Source organism: Pocillopora verrucosa, chromosome 14, assembly GCF_036669915.1.
Source record: "Pocillopora verrucosa isolate sample1 chromosome 14, ASM3666991v2, whole genome shotgun sequence".
Classification (NCBI taxonomy): domain Eukaryota; kingdom Metazoa; phylum Cnidaria; class Anthozoa; order Scleractinia; family Pocilloporidae; genus Pocillopora; species Pocillopora verrucosa.
This window is the reverse complement of record NC_089325.1, coordinates 16878737-16901508: the sequence shown is the minus strand read 5'-3', so window position 1 is coordinate 16901508 and position 22772 is coordinate 16878737. Positions and strand designations below refer to the sequence as shown.

At 38.2% G+C, this 22772-nt stretch overlaps 2 protein-coding genes across 6 annotated transcripts; both read right to left on the bottom strand.

Annotated features, from left to right (window-relative positions):
• Positions 1 to 1143: 1143 nt before the first annotated feature.
• LOC131772801 (uncharacterized) lies at positions 1144 to 6523 on the bottom strand. The gene is made up of 2 exons (XM_059088758.2): positions 6385 to 6523; positions 1144 to 5874 (listed from the first exon to the last, which is right to left on the bottom strand). Exons 1-2 carry the CDS (start codon positions 6458 to 6460, stop codon positions 3221 to 3223), a joined length of 2730 nt encoding a protein of 909 aa, XP_058944741.2. The 5' UTR covers positions 6461 to 6523; the 3' UTR covers positions 1144 to 3220.
• Positions 6524 to 7937: 1414 nt separating this feature from the next.
• On the bottom strand, positions 7938 to 21142 carry LOC131772382 (paired box protein Pax-6-like). Of its 5 annotated transcripts, XM_059088283.2 has the most exons (10): positions 21010 to 21044; positions 18567 to 18660; positions 16611 to 16742; positions 15962 to 16534; positions 14621 to 14832; positions 13291 to 13506; positions 12348 to 12693; positions 10916 to 10957; positions 10205 to 10421; positions 7938 to 9914 (listed from the first exon to the last, which is right to left on the bottom strand). In XM_059088283.2, the coding sequence occupies exons 3-10, from the start codon at positions 16630 to 16632 to the stop codon at positions 9857 to 9859; spliced, it is 1686 nt and encodes a 561-aa protein (XP_058944266.2). In that variant the 5' UTR covers positions 16633 to 16742; positions 18567 to 18660; positions 21010 to 21044; the 3' UTR covers positions 7938 to 9856. The 5 variants fall into 5 exon arrangements, with proteins under 5 accessions (XP_058944266.2, XP_058944284.1, XP_058944260.2 ...); XM_059088301.2 differs by lacking the exon at positions 18567 to 18660 and having other exon boundaries at positions 10197 to 10421; positions 21010 to 21142; XM_059088277.2 differs by lacking the exon at positions 18567 to 18660 and having other exon boundaries at positions 21010 to 21142.
• Positions 21143 to 22772: the final 1630 nt, after the last annotated feature.

The window sequence follows — 22772 nt, the reverse complement described above, 5'->3', positions numbered from 1 at the left end:
TCATAAAATAACATTTTTAAAAATGTTTCGGAGACAAGTGTCTCCGCAGAATAGTATTTATCATCCAAACAACGAAAACTGATGAATTTTTAAAAATAATAAAATTGACTTAGGCAAAGGAAATGTGGGTTTTCTGCGGTTTTCAGGTGTGCTTTTTTGATCCCGCTTAGCTCTCATTTTTTTCACTAACGAGTCAGACAGCGCCCAGATATAACACTTCAAGATAGTAATCGAGATTGCAAGAGTGGTATGATAGATAAAAGGGTGATATTCTTGAAAATCATGGCTGGAGAACAAATGAAATTGCTTGAAAGTTAAATTTGGAGGTACAATTTTAATCGGCGCGCGCTAGTCGAGTCTTTACAATAACGCTTTCAGCATTTAACTCTACAAACACGGCGCATCCAAAATTCAAAAAAATTCAAAAGAGTTTTATTCAACAAGTTATCCTCTTTCTTTTCTGGTAAAAGGTGTTCTTTATTTACAGGCAGTGGACGCCTAGAACTAGTTTTTTTCTTCTGTTATTGACTATTTAGGCAGAACCCTTTTTAAGAATAAGTATATAAGTTACTTGCGACATAAATAAAAAAGGTATTTCCAAAAACGAACCGATTTGCTTTCACTGTCATCTGTTAAGCCATTTTCAATCGTGCTCTCCTCATGCCAGTTAAAGGTGAAAAATAAGTACAGATATCTCTGTGCTTTGCAGGTGTGATATGGGTTTTGATTAATCTACTTGGGTTCTATTTAGAACAAAAATGACTGTGTGCCAAGTCAGAGTCTTTAATGTGGACATGGGTAGAAGGGATAAAGTTAAATGAAATGATTTGAAGAGAAATTGAATTACGGAGAGAGCCAAGTGCTAGTAAATTTTGAATCAAAACAATAAATAGGAACAAAGTTATTCTTCTAGCAATTGCAAGTGCAAGGCATTAGGACGGTCTCCATTAGATGGCTATTAACCTTATAACTCCCATGAATGACCAAGACTGAATTTCTCCTCACAATTTCGAAACAGGCAGACGAGTGATGAGAATAAAGGAAATCAGTATCATTTAGGGAATTATCAGTTGATCCAATACCAAATTCTTCAAAATAACATCGTAAGAATTGTATGGAAGACAGTAAGTGCTTATTACTTGCTTATTTTGTTCACTGATTTTTTTATTCCATTCATTAATATAGCTAATGGATTGCAGATTTACGTCTTTTCAAAATAACGGGAAAATTTATGGTTGTAGAGTGAGCGTTTCTGGAGTAAAGATAGCTTCGTACTTGCAGGAGCAGTTCACTGTATGGTCTCCAGTCACCAATATCGGGCTTTTCAAGACGTGACCAGAAATGGAAAGGTATGCAAACTGTGAAGGCACATCGTGGCCTCATATTTATCAAGAGCGCCACACTCCGTGAGGAAACGATAACTCTCCATAAAGTAGTCGCTTGGTGAAGCTCACAGTCGTTGAAAACTGTATATTGATCATGCTAGGATTTGCAAATTTCATAACTGCTAGTTCACATTCAAATGGTCTCAGACTCAATTTCTCTAGATTAAGCCAAGTTTATGTCAAATTATAATTGTAACTTTTGCTGAAAAGTACCTGCTACAGTAGATTGCATTTGTAATAAAACGACAATTCCTTATATTTTTGAAACAATCCAACGGGTTCGTTTTGGAAATAAGATGACCATGAAAATTCCTCAGATAATTAAAGATCGCCTGTGTTAACAAAAAAAACTATGCCTTTCTGTTTCTGATATACTCTGCAACTGATTTATGGCATCCTACCAAAGACTTAAGGATAAATTTGAACAACCGCCACAGGACAGAGACTACAATCATAAGAGCAAGTGCCAGGGGAACTGTTCCCAAGATGATGATTTCCACGATATGTAGCACAGTCATACAAATCTGTTCCTGCGCTGAAAGACCCTCTCCATTGATACCAAGTGCTAAATCAGCCATGTTTATGATCGCCAATAGAAGAAGAGCCGCCAATGATGCTGTTTCCGCATGATTAACACGTGAGTCCTGGAATGGCTTTTTCCAAATATGGTAGGCAAGAATAGCAGCACACGTGATACTTAAACATACAATCCTGATGAAAGGGAAAACAATAAAAGTGTGGAGGCAGATCATAACCAAACGTCGAGCGATTAAAACGCTTTCCCAGTACACTGCACCAGCACCGCGGTCGTCGTAAGATTTCCTGAAAGGGCCATAAAGAACATCTTCTACCATGCTACATGATTTTGCTTGACATTGGTTGAGAGATTCGTCAAAAGAGGAAGACTTCTCAGCACTGTTCAATGAGTCTGAAACCCGAAGAAGTGAAGATGTCTCTTCGCTTCTGATAACTATGGCTCCTGAATCTTTGCAAATCCTCCTGTATTTAACGACCCACATTACAGCGAAAGGCAAAGGAAAGGTGCAACCACATACAAACTGCCCAGAGGATATTGATTTATTGTTAAGCAAATGAGATCCAAGGTACAAGACTAAGACAAATGGAATAATGAAAACAGTAAGAAACAGTCCGCAAAGTTTCTGCCACCAACACCAGCACTGGACATTTCCATCATAAAAAAAGCGGAGCGTTGATTGAATTTCAACGCAGTTCAAGGCTTTAAGTGCTCCCCTCGCTAGTGCTGAATAGCCAAGGAGAAGACATTCTGTTGTGGCACTCAGATACTGACCAGAGGGGGGAAAAGACGGAGATTGTTTATTTATTTTCCTAAGTGCTCCATGAAAAAGGAAAATGATTAGGACACAGAATAGCACAACGAGGACTTGAGAGGCCTCCAAGAATATTTTCAAAGTGACTGTGAGTCCGCGAATTGGACAGATCAGTGCGTTACTCGAAGAGATAGCTTTAAAGTCGAACCAACCAATTATTGGAGTCAACAAGTAGTTGTCCTCTAAATGGATCTTAAAGGCTTCCGACATGAATACTAAATTGGCCACCTGATAAAAATAGAAGACTACCTTGATGTATCCACCACCGTTTGAGGAAGAGGGTGAAGTGCTACTTGCTTGTGTTGTTCTTTTCCATGGCAATAGCCGTTGAATAAGACATATGACTGGATACTTCCAAACAAGGAGGAAAGCAAATGTCAAGCTGTAGAAAAAGACGACAAGCCAGAACCAGTAGTCTGCACACTCATCATTGGTTTGACATCGTGAAGAGAAAAGAGTTTCTGTGTAATCAGACTTACATTGTCCTCAGAGAAACCCAGTACGGTTTCCAGAACAGCCTGAAGACAAATAATTCTGGTTATCATAGGGACAGCTGATGTTTCGATAGGGACAACAGTAACCCATCGGACACTCTTTAAAGCCGACAGTGCCGTGATCCGACAACAAAGGAAATCCCCAAAATGTAGGTTTCGCGGCAATATCAGTTGTACAGTTTCCACCAAATGGGCACGGTCGACACTTTTTGGCAAACGGCTCTACACTGTAGAAACCTGGAGAACATCGTTTGCAACTGAAAATAAAGGACTCTGACTTGGTGTTAAAAAAGCCGTCAGGACAAGCTTTGTTTGAAACGATACGAGAATGATCGAGGTTTACCTCTTTTTTCAATGTTCCAACTGGACACTGAATGACCGATGTATCATCCATCTTTGCTTTGCTTGCCCCCACGACCATAACATAAGCATCGATGTCCTGAGAGGACTCAACGGAGAGAGTCGTGTTTAATAGATTGATTGGTCCTGAACTCGCCCAGTATATGAATCCTGTGAAGGAAGGAATCATAACTTCTCTATGCATGGTCACTCCATTTTGCCATGTTTTCGTCTGATCAAAAGATGTGTCGACTAAGTGAAGACTGGTTGAGCCCTCTGAACCAAATAGAGTGTAAGTGGCTGAATTGTCTACAAATCGAACGTTTCTGAGGTTATTGTAGCCGTTTGCCAAATGCAGGACCGAGGTATCGGCGGTATTTTTGTCAAAGCCAACATTAACGAGTTGGATGTAGTTTTTGTAGGTCCATCTTGGAATTTTACACGCCAGAGGATCTTTTTCGTCGGGCGACAATCGAAAGTGTAAGATCATGCCTTGTATGAAATTGTGTTTAAAGGTTGCCTCTTCCATCATTACCTTATTTCCTTCTTTTTCAATATAGAAGAAGACCAACGCTAAGCTTCGGAGAACAGAACTTTCAAACTCATTTGCCGAGAACACTACGTGTCTTATTACAAGTTGGGCGCCTGTAGACGCCCTAATATCCATGGAGAAATATTGGTTGCTTTCAAAGATCGACTGCGCCAGGGAAAATGTTGAGTTACTTGCTTCATCTGAGCCCAATTTAAAAAGCATTCCTCCTCCACTATTGTTTGTGTACAACAAGTCAGTTATGGTTATATTTGCCTTATAAGCTGCGCAGAAGAAATTTACCGGATTTCCTGCCAATGTGTCATTATAAGCTGTAGTAGGTCTCCCGATATTTTCGGAGAAGTTGGATCTGATTAGGGTGAAATTTAGATGAACGGAGGAAATAAGAAGGGTTGTCCAGATGTAATGGGAACGTTTATCCTGTGAATTTCCATGGAAATTGCAATCAACAATCGTTACATCTGAATATGGAGCATCCAAGTATAGCGTTGAGCTTCCCATGTCAACCTTATTATGCAAAAACGAAGCATTCACTAAATTGATTTGAAGGTTAGCAGGCTCTACGGAAACTGTTAGAGTACCACCCAAGGGAGAATCCTCGATAAAATTAGGTTTTCGTAGGATGTTTTTTTGAAAAAGAACATTTTCAACCAGAATAAAACCTTTAGCTGCTTTAAAATCAACTGCTAGGATGTATATCGCTGAGCCATCATTTTTTGCGCTATTTTCCACAAATTTGCACTCTTTAATTTGCAGGTAAAATTTACGGCTGCTCTCAACCAGCATGGCCCCTCCACTTAGCGGAGAACTATTATTGGTAAAGTCACAATGCACGGCAGAAATATTTACGAGGCCTAACTTCCCGCCAACAAAGACTGCTCCCCCGACATTATGAAGAAACCTTCCTTTGGCCATAGACACGGAAACGTATCCCCACGTTGAATGAAAAGAGTTATGATCTCCAGAATGCGCTTGCGAAATATGGCCCAAGTACTTAGTTTCTCTGAAATACCTCACTCTACCGCTCACGTTATCAACATTTTTGACTTGCAAACATCCTCCGTTCGGCGCAAAGTTTCTTATGAAGGAGACATTGTAAAATGCCATAGACGTGATACATGATACCGAAACCATGAACACGGCCACATCCACCATTTTCACTTTACCTTCCCACGATGCGTTATTCTCGCTAAACACCGTATCAAGAACTTCTAGTCTGAGGTAATTCCCAACGACACGGACACAAGGAAGAGAATTGTTGCTGAAAACAGATTTGGCGATAAGCAAAGAATGGTTCCCATAGAATGTCTTAAAATCAACAACGGCCGATGCGTTTGATAACGATTTAGCACCGATAAAATTGCAATTTTCAACATAGAGCGAGCTCATGCGAGCCGCGATAGAGCTATCAATAAAAGCGATTCCATCCAGGTAAATAATCATCTTGTCCGATGTGTTTCTGCCATCTAAGGTAATTCGCCTCAAAGATGAGCATCTAATGAATACCTTATCTTTGCCGAATCGTCTCAAGGATAAACTTTTGTTGACGTAAATTCCATCTAGCTGCGACGTCGTCGGTAAGCATGGGTATGGATCACGTGATGTCTCAGTGCCATCAATATAGATAGTATCGTTCCACTGTGCATGTGCAATACCAAGAGCAATAAATTTACATGCTGTCTTCATTGTTTCACCACAAGAAGGCTGATTGTTACCATGATAGCGAGAGACATAAATTTCTTTACTGACAACCAGCACTACGAAAAACGGAAAGAAAGGCGAAAAATTACCATCACTGAAAATAGCCTCAAAACTCGGACACGGCTACCCTGCACAAATTGAAATTACGTATAGCATTTTATTTCCTGCTTTTGTCACGCAACGTGCCGTGTGACAGGACAAGGATACTATCCATTCGCTTTTCAATGTGGCAAAAATGTTGCGAAAGAACCGCTGCACCCCACTCACGGCCTTATTATAGAAAATATAGAATATGACAAGATGTTTGTATATAGTTAGAAAGAATTATGATTCTGCTGAGTCGTTTCAGAAACCGAAAGTGAGGCGATGCAAATTGACGGTACGATAAATTACATCTCGCAATGATCGTGTTATCTTCCCGTAGTATATCGTCTTGATCCTGTGGCTATATATACTTCATGATCTAAGGATACCATTAAAGTACAGATGATTAATTCTTAGAGGGATGTAGGACCCACATCGGTCCATTACCGAAATGTTGTTACCGCTGACTCTAATTAACTTACTTGTATGGAGAATGCACAGGATCAAAATAAGTAGGTTGAAAATGTGACTAATCGACAAAGTTTTCAGAATTCTCATAATCACAGACCAATTAGATCACCAGTTCGATGAAAGCTCCGGCCTCTAGTGACTGTTCTGTTTGATCAGACCTGAACGTAGTGCGCAAACTCTGTAGTTTTTAGGACCATTATCGGTCACACAATGTGTGTCTTACGACATATTTCTCGTCATGGTCAAATCAATAAATTTAAAAATCCATCAATTTTTCTCATTTAACTTACGAAGATATTACAGTTGATGGTTTGAAAAAGGCCAGGGGTAATATTTCATCATGTAGTCTGATCGGTCGGGTGTGAGTAGCACTGAAAAGAACAGTTTCTGGTTGTAGTGACTGACGTTTCAAGGACGTTAGCGGAAGTCATCATGAGGGTAAAGTGACTTCCGCTAAGGTTGTCGAAACGTCCTCACTACTACCCACTACAGTCCTCCTTGGGATTACTCCCGCCAGGCCTGTCAGGCTGTGCAGGAAGGAAGATATTACACAGAAGCGTTAAAATGTTTTGCAATTACATTACACACGTGATAAGCAATATTGAAGAAATACAATCGTGATCTAAAACTTATTAATAGAAGTAGAGAAAAGGCATAAAGAAAAGAAGGAAACTAGGTAAAAAATAAAAGTCGATATGTTGAATTTGGGTCACTCAAACAGTTCATGGAGCTAACCGAGGTCACACAAAGAAACTGTAATTCATTAAAGGACCACAGCGTCGAATATCACACATTTCTTTAATGCTGTTGTAAAATTTTAAGTTGTAATGTAATATGAAAAGTCAAACTGATAACCTAGGGGCTCCACTTCTTCTCCCTTTGAGGAGAGCGTTGTATGTCATTCCAAATGGCATCATGGAATCTATTTGTTCTTCTACGACCAAAAAATAAAATGCTGTTAATGGTGACGTCATTTATGCGTCTGTCCGTCAATAGAATCTCACAACAGAACGCAATCTGGACACCAGTCCTCCCAACTGACTGCTCTGTGAAGCCAGAGTCAACTCGATGTCTCCTTATTGAGATTTTCTCATTTCTCACCTCCTTTGCACTAGAAATGTGTGGATAGCGTAAGGAGAAATTACTTGCTGGTCACTCCTCTGCGGCGAAAGGGTACTTGCTAGTAATGGACTAATGGGGATGTGCCTCTTAATTAGGTTGCATATTTTCACTTGGTTGACTGCAATGGGGTTGCATTTTCAACAGTTATTAGAATGGGGTTGCATATTTTCGGAATTTTTGGGGGTAAGAAATTCTGGTAAGTAGGGATTTATTAATGGAAAGATCTGTGGTTAAAAATTTTGAGATCTTGTCAATTCCAGTGACTAAGATGGTGTCTGTAATTGTTCACAGATTAGACCTTAATGGGGAAGGGGTTCTGAGAGGCCAACCGCACAGAGCCAGCGAAAATGGACCCAAGAGTACCCTTGGTCACTTCCATGATGTGTGCGTTGATTGTTTCCCTACGTCAGCCCTCGGCTTCACAATCAAACTTTGTAATCGATGACTTCAAAAAGTACAAACTTTTATTAACAAACCAACTAATGTACCCTTTAAATACATACCGCAGTGCTTATTAAATAGTGCATACACGTACAAGAGAGTACTATAAATTGACTTGGAAAAAATACTATTTGTTCTGCGCCTACAAAAATTTTCCTAGGAGTATTTCACCAAAGGTAGAAAAATGCCCTTGCAGTTATATCAAAACTACAAAAAAATAATAATATACATTATATAAAAAATTACACTACAAAATTTGCATATCAAAAATGTATAAAAGATAATTTCCTCCAACAATTTTCGATAACTAAATGCATATTTATCCTGGTCTGTTCAAATTGCTTTGGAAAGCTTGGTACCACCTATTTCTGAAACTGGATTATCGCCAGTACTGTTAACACAGCAATGAAGACTGACTTCTGATAACTTATTCTTTCACTGCATTCTTCAAGCATCATTGAAATCAGGAACACTTAAAAGAGTACAATGAAATTTTCATTCACTCATTCATTTCACACCAGCCCATAATCTTGTGGTAATCTAACAGATGCAATATTTACAATTAAACACACATGCATATTAGCAACCCTGTTTAACATCAAGATTCCAAAATTTAAGGAAGGAACATAAATTTAATTCTGACCAAAACATGTTAAACCTTACATCACTTCTTTCCTTCCTTCCATTCCTGATACTTCTCATAGTTAAATGTTCACAAGTCGTAATACATAATGGGTTATAAGAAGTTTACGTTTGTCCAGTCTGTTTAATCTCTGATAGCAGTAAAGATGTTACATCACATAACTTTTAAAGGACTGTATTGGTTCAAAAAGTGTCAAAGGAAAAAGTTTTCTTCAGCCAGAATCTTCATGTCTTCTTACAACATGATCTCTTTATGATGATAGCTATTTGGTAACAGATGAATTTTGTGGATTGGTAATTTTACGTTTTTCAAGAATTAATTTTGCCATTGGAGTACTAAATCTGTGATTTTCATATGTAATAATTTCAAAAACTACAGGAGGATGAACAAGTGCTTCTGTTTTTGTGACATAACATCCTCAAAGTGACAGAGCTAATGAATAAAATAAGAATTACATCTTTGAAGTAATGTCTACATACACGTATGCTAATTTCCCTTAATAACAAATTTCAATCTAGACAACTAAGCCTATCCCATGCAAAATAACTGCATGGAAGTGTGTGAGTGATGAGGATTCACTTACAATTGGATTCAATTTCTAAACAAGATTATCATCTATATGTATAAACATTAGTCAACAATGCTGTCAACCCATTGCTAAGTCTGCCAGTATCCAGCTGGATAAGATAAGGGTACAATTCATGTTTCCCTTCATGATGGATCAAATTGATCCCTTGAAAACTGAGTATCATAATTTATCAAACATTTCTTTGAGTTGGGTTACTTTCATTTCACCATAATCTTAAGCTACAAGGTTACTTTACAAACAAAAATACATGTCTGCTTAAGAACAATTTCCATGTGGTTTTGAACCAAAAATTGAGCAACGACCTTCTCGGAAGTGCGATGTGTGTATACAAAAATAGATTACAGTATAAACCAAAATAAAAAAATTATTATAGCTTAACTCTACAAAATTTCTTAAAGTTGCTAATGATTAGCATAATTATTGTTACATTTCATGAAATCCTCCATCACACAGAGGATATGTTTGAAACACTTCCCAAATGAGAGATACACACACAGATTGATTACATCAACCACTGAATGATATATTTGATACATTTGCAGGTTTTGCTTTCCAAAACAATTCCTGCATCTAGCACACATGAATTCAAATACTAAAGCCTTAATGCTTGCTTCACCATACTTAACAACAACACTGGTGATGACACAGACATGAAGCAAAATTGTGGAGTGCCACCTTAAATTTATCTTCATGCCGAGGTGCTTAGTTTTGCGCTTGACATTCTTGGAGGGGGAGCTGGAGCAGTCCTGAAACAAAAAGTAAATACAAAGATAGTTTAAACAATAAACTGTACATTTTAAACAGTACAAGTTTTGTTGGAGTGATTTATAACTCAATTGTATTTGAGGGCATTGACTTTGGCAACTTGCACCACAAGAGGAATTTAACCATCTTACACAGGCATCTTTGAACAGAGGTACTTTCCCCCATCTATTTTATTGTATTTAATAGCATCACATCTTTGTATACAATTGTTGAGCAACTAAAACCTAGCTTTGCATTTTAAGACAAGAACTGAACAACTTTACTTTCTCACCAGTTGGCAGGAAGGAACACTGTTGGCCTCCCAATGAAACCCTGGGGTGCATACGGGATCCACTGATCAGGGTATGGGGCTTGAGCATAACTCGCTGGGGGGAATTGGCCTGTCATATCTCCTGGGATCTGACCTTTAGTGAGTGTGCTCACAGGAGGAAGCACATAGCCAGGGGCTGTGTTTCCAGCTGGGGGTGAGGTGGCTTGGCCAACATCACCTACATAGAGAGAGGGCCCAAAATTAGACATAAATATGAACATCAATGACCTATTCTAAAACCACTAGATAGTGATCACAACTTTTTACTGAAACTGATTTAAGCACTTGACTTGGTAGTCTAACAATCCTGTATATATCAGAAAAAAAATTTCTCTTTTCCTATTATTTAACTATTCCACCCAATGCTCACACCTTAACCTTTTCACTCCCATGATCTCCTTAGTAATTCTCCTTACTGTCTGGCATACATTGCTTATAATTTCAGTTTGGAGAATTTGATATCGAATCAAAAGATAATCCACTAATTGATATTTTTCTACATTCTCATCACTTGTCTTCTTGAGATTGTATTGATGTTGTAACGGGAAATTCTGTCTTGGCCACTACTGGGAGTGGAAGGGTTACAACTCATATTGAATGAAATGACCATTTGTTCAGAGAAACACTTTAATCTACATTGAGAATGCAAAAATATGAATGCTATGTTCTTACCACCACCACTTGTGATAACACGCTGATACTGTATTTGGCTACCTAGAGACAACAAAAAGTAACAGAACATGAGCAAAACCTATCATTACAAGATTAAAACAAATTACTCCAAGCAGTTGAGTTTGAAATCTGTCTCTTAAAATGTATGTCACTTTGGAATAATTCTGTGTTGAAATCACAGAAGCCTACTTCTATTAATTGCAAGTTTGAGTTATAACAAGAGTACTTAAAGGAACTCAAATACATTAACCTTTTAACCTCCAGATCAAATTTGTAATTCTCCTTCCTGTCAACCATACCATTCTTATCATGTTAGTTCAGAGAATTTAGTATTGAATCAACTAATTATCCCTGAATTGATATTTTCCTTAATTCTCATCACTTATCTGGTTGATATTGTATTGATATTGTAAGGAGAAATTCTGTGTTGGTCATTCCTTTAAATCCCATGAGTGACTAAGACAGAATATCTTGTTACAATATCAATACAATAGCAACCAATTTGGGAATAATTCTTTGATCCAAAACTAAATTCTCTGAACTAACTTTATAAGAATTGTATAGTTGACAGCAAAGAGAATTACAAATTTGATCTGGGAGTAAAAGGGTTAATGTTTTTAATAGAGTGCATTCTTTTTTAGAGTTAAGTTCAAAGGTCACTCAGTGGTACTCCAGAGTGCATCTTTATTGCAGATTATCTTACGCATTGTTATCAATATAGCTGAAGCTTTCTAAAAATTCAATTTACAAATTTCACATAAACAAGCAATCCTTTACAAAAGTGTCCCTTCCAAAAAATTAACTCAGAACAGTTTTCAGCACAGAGTAAGAAACAATCATCAAAACACAGGAATTTTTCAAGAGTTCCAAAAGGTGATCATGGTGACTGAAGGATAGTTTGAGAAACTGCTTCCCTCAATAAGTAGGGGCCCCCAATTTTTGGTTTTAAACTTTGAGCTCCTGTGAGATACGTGTATACAAATACATGAACATTTTTAAGCAGATAAAAGGCAAAAATTAACAGAACGTCTTGACATGCAGTAGGTAAACACAAACTGCAGTTAATTCTTAAAAGAAATGTCAGTGTTATTGTCAGTTCTTTAGTCAAAGAAATAGTAGAGCTCAGCTTCATCAAAATTGTCCTCTTAGGAGGACATTGCAACCATCAAATAAAGCGAGATGCTTCTCTTTAATGAGCTTTCACAAGCACAATGTTTTACAAGTTTCCTGAAGACAAAAGTACTGGTAGGTTGCCTTTAACACTCTGGCTCTGAAAGAGTATAATCCTGTTTCTTGATAGTTATGGGTGGGTAAGTGTATATGTGGGGTTTTTTCCACAGAAAGGTATACAGATTAGTGCAACAAGCATCAGCAAACATGTTGAACACTAAGTAGTCATGTAAACAGAAAAATAGGTGTAAAAAAAGCTTACGTGATGCATAGGAGGGTGAAGTTGTCATAACACTTTGGCCAACAGTAGAATATCCAACTGAGGAACTGTTACTACTAATTGGCTGTGACTGGGTGTGGTCACTGAGGCGCATGGTGTACCCCTGCCCATTTGACATGGGATGAGATGATTGCACTAGGTTGCCGCTTGGCACAGCAATAAATGTTGGGCTGTGTGTTGGCACTCCTGAAGGTCGCATCATGTCATAAGATTGCTGTTGAGGCGGGGGTGGGGCTAGGTTTGGGATGCCCATGGTGGTGTGCATGGTTGTCAGGCTGGGATCAGACACTGGTTTCAGTTCTGTCAATTCTGCTTTCACTGGAGCATCCTGTCAACAACAAATACATGACACTCAGCCTATGTTTGCACCTTTACCTGATTGAGACAACTATAACATTTTACATAACAACATCAAAAAAGAGACAAGTGCTTGTTAAATACCTCTGCAAATTTAAAATTTAACATTGATTGGACACCAAATGCCCCTCGACCAATGGAATCTAAATATATTTTCCCGCACAAACTAGTTCAATTTATGGAAAAGAAAGTGGGGGTACTGTTTAACTATTAAAAAAAAAAAATTCAGCAGATAACCACAAGAAAGGAAAAACACCCAGCAGTAAAGAGAGAAATGAAACAACATGATCCTTTGTCACAAAATTTTGATGCAATTTCCATGAAATAGATGGTGAATTAAGGTTTCAGGTCTTGTAGTTCTAGCCAACTTTAATGTAGATTTGCTTTGAGCCTAATTTTTTTCTGCCACATTTAAGTGCCACTGATTGCTTTTCTGGTATTTTTACTGGAGATTTTAAGTTTTGGGCTGCCTTCTACTGACACTTTTGGTTACAAATAAACCCCAGTTTTCTCCTCTCACTAGGCTCTCAATTTCTCCACACATGAAGTTTTTAAGTATAGAACTTACATCATGGACTTGACCGTACTGATGTGAGTGAATGTTGTCATCTTGAACTGGGGTTGGTTGGTTAGGAGGAGGGCTGATAACAGTGGTGGGATATCCATTGGCTGTGTTAATAAAAGTTGTTGGCACAGTCTGGGCAGGACTTGCTGCTGTGGGACTTCCAAGAGGAGGCACTTTTTCTTGCTTCCTCCACTTGGCTCGGCGATTGGAGAACCAAACCTATAGATAAGAAGAGGGAATAAAAATCTGGGGAACAGCAACTGAAGTTGACAGAAAGCTGACAAGAATGAGGACATGACACAAGGAAACAGTAGAGTAGAGGCCACTGAATTAATCAAACCAGCTTTGCAGTTCACAGTGGCTTTAGAAGGAAGCACAAAAGATAACAAAATAAGGTTAAATTGAGATAAAAATTTCTGATAAGGCAGACAAGTTGGGTTAATTGCATAGCAACAAACTATAGGTCATAATCTAACAAGAAATTACTCAGCCTCCATAAAAGTATATTTTGGTCTAGGCTGTAAAACTATAAAAACTCACAAATCAGTGTTACAGGTTAAACATTTCTCATACAAAAAATATACAACTATAAAAAGTAACTTGCATAGACATATAAGAAAAATTAGAACAGGTTAAATCCATCACTGCTAAGCTGGAAAGTCAAAATTATGGTGAGGTTAAATGAAGGTGAAAGTAAAGAAAAAGGGAGTTACAGATGCAGAAATACCTCTCACTAACCAAGTTCAAGGTCCTTATTGTAGGGTACAGACCAAGAAAACCAGGATAGTAAGATACTTATTATATATCTGGGTTCAAATAGTGGGGAAAGATTTCACTTCAACAAAAATTTGAGTTTCAGGGGCTGTATGGTGAAATACAGCCCTCTAAAGTGACCAATTTTAGCCCAAAAACATATTTAATGTCCTTTTTTTATTGAGGTCCATCCTCTCACATATTTACTAATCTTTTTCTTTATGGTATCTCAATGAAAACAAATAATAGCTCAAAGTTTCTAGCAAGGCCAAATGGGCTTTTTCTTTTTTGAAAACAGAAATTTCCAAACCATGGATAAAAACAACATTGCAAGTATTTGATTTTGCTTTGCTGTATAATATTTTGAATTACATCTCTTGGCAAAACTTCTTTGTTTTCTCAATGATGATTTCTGTTGTTGATTAACCAAGACTAACAATTTGTAAATTATTTTTTAGTTGTTTCAAGGACATACTCTCAACAAAAATGGACAAAATCCCTCTTCTTTGGAGACTAAGGAAGTTATAACACTGCATCATTTTAAGACCCTTTTCCAGCATAACAGCAATGACTTTAGTACCTGAATCCTTGCCTCAGAAAGATCAACATCTTGTGCAAGCTTTTCACGAGTAAACACATCTGGATAGTGTGTCTTCTCAAAAGTCTTTTCAAGTTGTTCAATCTGTTCTCCAGAGAAGGTAGTGCGTTGACGGCGTATTATCTTGCGACCATGAATATCTGTTGGTGAAGTTGCATCTCCTTCTGCTTGTACTTCCTCTTCAGAATGACTCCCTATAAAGACAAATGCAGTGAAAAATTTGGTTTAAGAAACTTCTAAACTAGAAGAACAACAGCAAGAATTTTACAAGTTTTTGCAAAGCAATTGTCTCAATGTTACTAAAGATTCATTCAAGTTACAAGTTTCAGACCCTTAAACTCCTAGAAGTTATTAACATGTAACTTCTCCCTACAACATTCACACATTATTCTCTCCCAATGCAATGAGAATACTCAAACTTATAGGATAGAAGGCACTACCTTGAACCAACACCAAATTCTCATAACTAATTTAACAATAAGATCTTGGGAGTTCAAAAGGTTTGTAACACAAATATTTTATTTGACTCACTAATTGTGATATTTATTATACTTTTCTTCATTATACTGATATCACTCCACTTTTTGGGAGAATTATCATACAATAATCTACTACTTTAAGTTAAGTACCGACAAAAGATATATAATTAAAAAAACCTCTTCCACTAAAAACTGTTAAGCCTGATTATGTAAGAACAGTAAAGTGGATTGCTGAAAAAATGTTTTTTTCATATTGGTAAATTAATTGTATAAAACTTTTACATGTGACAGGTGACCCATCTGACTGATGGTATAAATTAATTATAAACTGCAAATTGATCTAATTGAACTAAATTAATTTTGGCGCTTATAAGGAGCAATAGAAACAATTTAAAGGTAATGTCAAGGGATGATACACTATATCACTCGATGTTCCTAGTTTTATAAATTATTTTAGTAAGATTCAAACATTACTATCTAAATATTTTCCAAACTATGGTAGTTAGCCTTAAAAGCAATATTCTACTCGAATATTCTAATCGAAGGTTTACTACAAAGGTTTCATGCCCTTACTATGACGACTAAAATTCTTAACAAAGCCTCACATACTCCCAAATTCTTTCTAGTCTATCAGCTGACTGAGGAAAAAAATATTTTGTGCGTACGAAGGCAAATTTTGACTGTCGAAAGGTTGTATAAACAAATTTTCGCGCGCGCGCCAACGATGTAAGTAGCATATGCTAAAACGCATGTGCAAAAGGTCAACATAGGGTATAGTGTTTCCTCACGACAAGTTAAGATTCCATCACACAACTTCAAACTTTGAATAAAAGACAAAACATACCTGTGCTTTCTGTACTCTCAACTGAGTGCTTCCTCTTGCTGGGTGGAACAGAATTCGCTTGATGAGGTCCCATTCCAAGAATTCCGCTGATTGAATACGAAGTCCGCGGCATATGAACACCGCTTTCAACTTTTACATCTCCACCGTTAGAGACTTCGTCTTTTGTCGGGCTCATTTTATCGCCGCTGTTGATACGATTTCTAACAATTCTGTTAATAGAGCTGACACTGGGAACATTGTCAGTTGTGCATACACCTTCGCTCAGAAGTCGATCCCGAATCTCCCAAGCGAACATAGTCGGATTTGCTCGCTTGTAGTCCGCGATCTTATTAACGACGGGACCTGTTGCTACCTTGGGCTTGCTTCCACCGATAACACCCGGCCGAATGGAGCCAGTCTCGTAGAATCTGCACAAAATCTTGCTCACACAGCCGTGAGAAACCCTCAACTGTCGCGATATGTCACATGGCCGCACTCCACTCTGAGCCAACTCAACAATTCTCTGTCGAACAACATCAGGTAGTGGCCTTCCATTAACGAACAACCCTCCGAGTTGGTTAACCCCTCCGTGTCCTATGAAGCAGTAAAAATGCGCTCAGGTTGTACCTTCGGGTTTTTTTTGCTACAGACTACAACACTCATTAACTACCTTGCTTCGTGGTGTGAGCCATTCCGGGCGACCCGTCGATCCGTGTGTATTTTTCCTTTCCAAAAATCACTCAGGCGCTTCGAGCTCAGTCAGGCGTTACTAAACACTGTCACCGGCCGCGTAAGCGAAAACCTGTGAAAATCAAATAAAGAGCACAAATACTATCAGATTTCTGCTGCAGATCACTGGAGCGTTTCGAGAGCGTAAAGCAGACAGCGCAGAGGTTCAATCCAGTATCGCATTGTACCTTCCACCCTCGTGCTCTCAGACGGGAAACTTACAAATAAAACGCATCTATTAGTTTCTTAGCTAGAAAATATTGCAACGAACCCGACTCGAAACTGATTGACAGATTTCTTCCAGCGAAGTTTTGATTGGTCCGTTGAGAAACGTATTGTTCTTTTAACCCAATTTGGGTTACCACAAAACAATTGCATAACGACAATTCTGTCACTCATCTAGAGCTCAATAAGATGCATTACCTCTTCCCGGTAAATTACTTCCCGGGGGATTTCAAGGTTAAGACGAAGCACCGAATTTGGTCTTCTTCACAATTTTCGAGAATGTCGTTAAGCCGAAAATAATGCAGAGTTATTTCAAACTGATCTTTGCTACGAACGAAATAGCATGCGTATTTCCTGTTTGTAGATGCGTCAAGATTGTTCGTAATACACTGGCATAATTAGGTTGCGCAGTTGTCATTGATTTTTTACAATAGGGCCTTTTCTTACTGTGAAGGAATCCGCATCGAGGAGAAAGACGAGTAGGTGTTAAATGCAGCAAAGTGTGACTGATTTTTTAGCTATAGACCTGAAATTCACTCTACCGTATCAGAGCACTGCCTTAACTACAACAGATAAAGCTAAAAACGGAAGCTAAGTTGACACCGAACGAAACTAAATACTAAACAAACTAAAAACAACAGTAGTGGAATTTTTATTATCTCAAGCCCTATTGAAAACATCTCTTTGTGTGCAGGATGCTTTAATAGCGCCCCACAAAGCTTCTTTTCTCAATTTTTTTCACAGTGAAGCTTGGTAATACATTTGCATCTCTTTGACAAAAAGAAACTTTTGTTATTTACCGGCGGAAAATGTTTAAGGCGACTGACAGGCTCTAGATGCTACTTAACACCGACTTTGTGTGTACATTATTTGTTTTTCGCGCAATAAATGATTTATCCACTTTCGCCAATTTATTGCCAGACTGAAGTCAGTGGACGATGCAAAATTTAATCTCACATCACGTTATATCGCAAAGTTGTTTTCATTGCTATGTTGACTGTACCGGATACTTCTAGCATATCACAGCACGATATGGGCACTCTTGTTTAATTGTGTTTCATCTTGCCCCAATGACCGAAGCGTATGAAGACCTTTTGACTTCTAATTTTGAAATGGGCATATTATGCATCAACGAATATTTATAACGAGACGGGGCGTGAGGTGAATTTTTAAGGAGCTGTTAAGTTGTTAACAAGGCAACAAAGTCACTTGATATCGTTAGGGTCTCTTGGTTCATCACATACGGAAGGTAGCCTCTTTAAGAACCATGCGGAAGGAAGCGGTTGAGCTTTTGTACTAACTTTGCTAGTAAAATCTTTTCGAACCACCGATGTTGTGGCTTCAGGCAATCTCTTTTTTCAATGAGTGCTGTGCATAATAATGAAGTGCGATTACAACGCAGATATTAACACGTTCTAGATAATTTAAAGGCATTTCATTCCACAAGTGGCCGAGTTACATATTGTCGATGCGACGTAAATATCGAATCACGATTACACAGTTGTACACTCGATTTCCTTCAAACAGCATGGCGCGAATTTTCGTTGAAATGCATGACGTCATCACAATGGCATTTTCCTCTTGCTTGCAGAGACAAAGGATCGAAGCCAAGGATTTTAGGGTTTTGCCATGGAAGTTGTATGGCTGCGAACACGATCAAATGGCCACTCACCTCTAAATGAACATATGTCTAGACTGTGGAATATGATAGTTCCTATTAATCCTGATGTAACTCAAAGAGAGATTTAACGGACTGTTGGTTTTGACTGCAAACAGAGCAATATTAACACCAGACTTCAAAACATTCTCCACTTGTTTTCTCCAAAGCACAATCGGATTGGCTTAACTTAATTCATCCTCAAAAATTTAAATAGTTTCCTACCAGTTTGTTTGAAATCTTAAAGACGTGACTTTGCCACTTTTTCACGATTTACATAAAGTATTGGAATTTTAAAACCAATCTAATGAATGATTAAGCCCTAAGGCTAGCTTCAAATGATTCAGTTTAAAAAATTAAGAAATCTTCCAGCTGCAGTGGAGTAAAATATTCATTAAAAATGCCTCAAAGTAAGGGAAGTTTGTGAGTTATTTAGGGTAGGATCAGATTTTACACCATGATTTTTTGCGGAAAAAGTATTGACCTTTGAGATGGAAAGTGAGTTTAAAGAGGTCCTTCACTCAGACGGAAAACCGCGTAAGTGGCTTTTGCACGCAAGAATGATCGGCGGAGAACACGAAATCAAGAGAGCATAGCTTTTTATAACGATCTATCTGCGAGATGTTTAGAGATAAAACACAATTTTGAAGTATCGTGAAATCCTTCTAAACAAAATGTCCCCAACTGAAACAAAATCGTTAAGTTCACTGGAATTTTTTTTTTTTTTCGATTGGGCTATAAAATTGCTATCAGGTTTTGAGGCAAACTCTGTTTCTCTGATGATGCGAATATCAAGAGAAGTGACATACAAAACCTCTTAGAAGTAAAGAAGAAAACACACAAGGAGTAAAGAAAATTAGTGTTTGGTCAAGTTGCGCAATAAAGAACAGATTTGCGGATAATCTCCGCCACCTGAATGGAGACATGTTCAAACGTTTCTAACGTTCTATATCTCTCCCCTCGTGTTATCGCTTCATCTTCCTCCTACTTAATGCAACGGAAAGAAAACCATATTAAAACCATTTTAGCCTCGTTATCCTGCGACTCTTCTTTAACAGTCATAACTTAATTGCCGCTTATCGGCAAGACGGAGCGATTTCATCACAAGGGAAGTCACTCGCAAAGCTCTGGAATAAATCAACTTTTATCATTTCTTCTTTCTGAAATTTTCTATCGCGCTCTTGTTCTTTCAATTACATTTAAAAAAATACAAAATAATCGCAAAAGAAAAGGAGTTAATGACAAATTCAGGATTTAGTTTCCTCACTCTTGTTCAACGTCGCCACGTTCCACTGAAAGATCAGACTGGCGGTTCACGTCTCACACGCTTCCTTAGTTTGTATTTTCAACTTGACTGACTTGCGGTTCAACTTTATGATTTTTATACGGGTTCGTATCGCGCGCCACTGTGCTAATTTTACGCATCGAAATCAGCAGTGAGAGACGACATGGTTGTTGCATGCTTCAGTTTCCTAGAGCAGTGATGTGTGGCAATAAAAATCAACTAATGTTAAGGCGTTTCTCTACGAGAAATCAACTCAGTTTGTTTCCTATGAATTCGCGAGGAAATAACGCTAGCCGTTAAACACGAACAACTGTCCTAGTAGAATCTTAGACCAATTTTTTTAGATTCGTAGTGCAAAGTCGTTCGCACGAAAAATTCCGTGAGGTTCAGCTCCATTTTGATTTATCTAATCTCTTCCCTTGAGATTCTAGCGACTGGGTTTCTTGGAGCGGTGCATCAAAAACTTCTCGTGGCTGTCTCAGCTTCATCAACCGAAGCAGCTTTGCGCTCCCTAAATCTAACGCTCCTCGTCGTTTTGTTGCAATAATCAAATTACGATGTATTTACTCGTTCACCACAGCTCACTGGCTCATCTTGACGCTACCCTAAATTCACACCTCACTCGAATGAATCCGTGTTAAACCAATGAACCAGAAATGTTCAACAAAATCGACCGACTCCGTTTTACCACAACTCACCAAGCGGTATTTCAGTTCATCGGATATCACTTCTCGATACGGAACGACGATTCGGTTGCATGTATCTTAGTCGCATTGGACGCGAAAGCTTTAATCCAGCGCTGTCTTCCTTAGCAAATATTTACGCAGTAAACAGGCGCTCGTGGCCAGGCGTCAGAAAGGATTTGTGGACGAAATTGTTTGTTTGCGAGAGATTTATCACAACTATAGTCAAGCTTGACATAGCAGCAAGACATGCGAGACAAATCGTTGAAAAGAACGCTGTCAGCGCGATTTTGCCTTCTATATATGAATACTTTTCGAAACTAAGCATGTCGAAAGCTACAAAATTCCTTCACAGTGTACAAAGAAACAAATCTGGTATCAAACCGATAAAACATCATAACCTCTCTCTCTAATTGTTTAAGTACGCTGACTGAAAGCGAACATAACAAGCTATATTAAAAAGGGGAGAAAAAATAGAGGGGTACTTTACCTTCTAAGCGAATGTGCTCGAGTCGGTTGGCTCCGCCAAATAATATTCTTGACAAAGATATAAGAAGTTTGTAAAGGGTTTGCCAATAAATAGGGAGTCCTAGAGTGGCTCTCCTTTGTTATGTATATTAGATGCTTGATTAACTAGCTCGTAATATACTCTACTAATGTTTTTTAGCCTCGAGCGATTCGGCGTTAGATGCATGGGCTTCGACCACGGCAACTTCTGCTAAGTTCAGTTATGACGGGCACTATCAGTCACTAAGATTACCAGCTCGTTATTTTTTATTAGCAAAATATTTTAAAGACCAGCTTTGATTATCAAGTTTAGTTGAAGTTTGAGGGGGTTTCGTGCATGCGTCGAATGACTTTTGCAATCTATTTTTATGAAGGTTGAATAATGTTTTCTCTGTGCTATTGACGTAGTTGTGACCACTGTTGTTTTCCGGAACAAAGGACGAAACATCTCGCCGATGGTGAGCATTCCTTGCTTTTAGCATTCACTCAGTGTTTTCTCTCTCCTTCACAATAAACGCAAGGTGTTTTGAGCTTACTAGCATCTGCAGATTGATTTTGCTAAGCTTAAGATAAATACCAAAATGCAGCACATTGTTCATTTCTTTAAAGCATGTTTACGCCTGATTTCCAACGCTGAATCAAACTACAAGATGCTTCAATATTACCACCAAGTTGAGACGTCTTTTCAATTGACTAACAGGCTTCTCATTGGTCGATCAATCAGCAAAGAATTAACAAAAAGCCGACGCGTTCGTATGAGTGTAGGAATGAGCGCGTTGTTTTCGATTATATCTGCTTCTGGGCGCATTCCGCAAATTCACTACTCGAGGGTAGTTTGTTTGTCATACATCAATTTCCTCTTAGTTCATGTTAAGCTCACCCCAGCTATTGTCAGCGTGAGGTAGATGTCAGCCGATAGCATTTTAATTGCTTCAGCTATTAAAGTTAAAGACAATTTCTAACTTTGACAACGTGCAGTCCATCTTGTTTTGTTAGAGTAGGAAAACTCAGATGGTTTCCTAAAGTTTGACAAGTTTTTTTTTCGTAAACTTCCCTTACAACTTCGCCAAATCTCAGCAATACGGTTACAATAGGTACATTGATTGATAATGAGTTTGGAGTGTTGCCCAGTGATAAATTTAGATAGTTTCCTTTTGAATGACTGGCAAATAAAATGCAATCCTTGTTTTGCTTCAAGAGTATTAGGAAAACCACTTACTGTTAAATTCGCGCTAATAGAGCTTGACATGCGATGTTGTAAGGTCTGCACAAGGAAGACTCTTGAGTACGTGATTCGAGTGAGTGAATTTTACATTTCAGCAGTAACTCGGAGCACACAAAACATTAGATACTGGTCCTTGTAACAATCATCGTTTGAGTTGTTTATGAAAGTATATTGGAATAGCTTAGATGCTAGAGGTCAATTTGTAGTCGCCATGAAGAAATTCAACCTTACAAGCGGTGTCGCTCAGGACCAGCTTCTGAAAATGGAGAGTCTATGTCTGACGCTTTTTCTTAATATTGTAGTGTTTGTCTGGTTCTAAAAGGGGTCGAAACTAATCTTGAAATGTTGGACGCAGTAAGCTTAGTTAGACTCAAGAGTTTTGCAGTTATCTAGTTGCTTTTAAGACCCTTAACGGTGCGTGAGCGGTTGTGATCCTTCACTGCGCCTTAAATCGTACAAATTATCTGGTATATAGACCCTTATATAAACAAACATGAAGCGAATTAAGCTCGCTAGAGGAT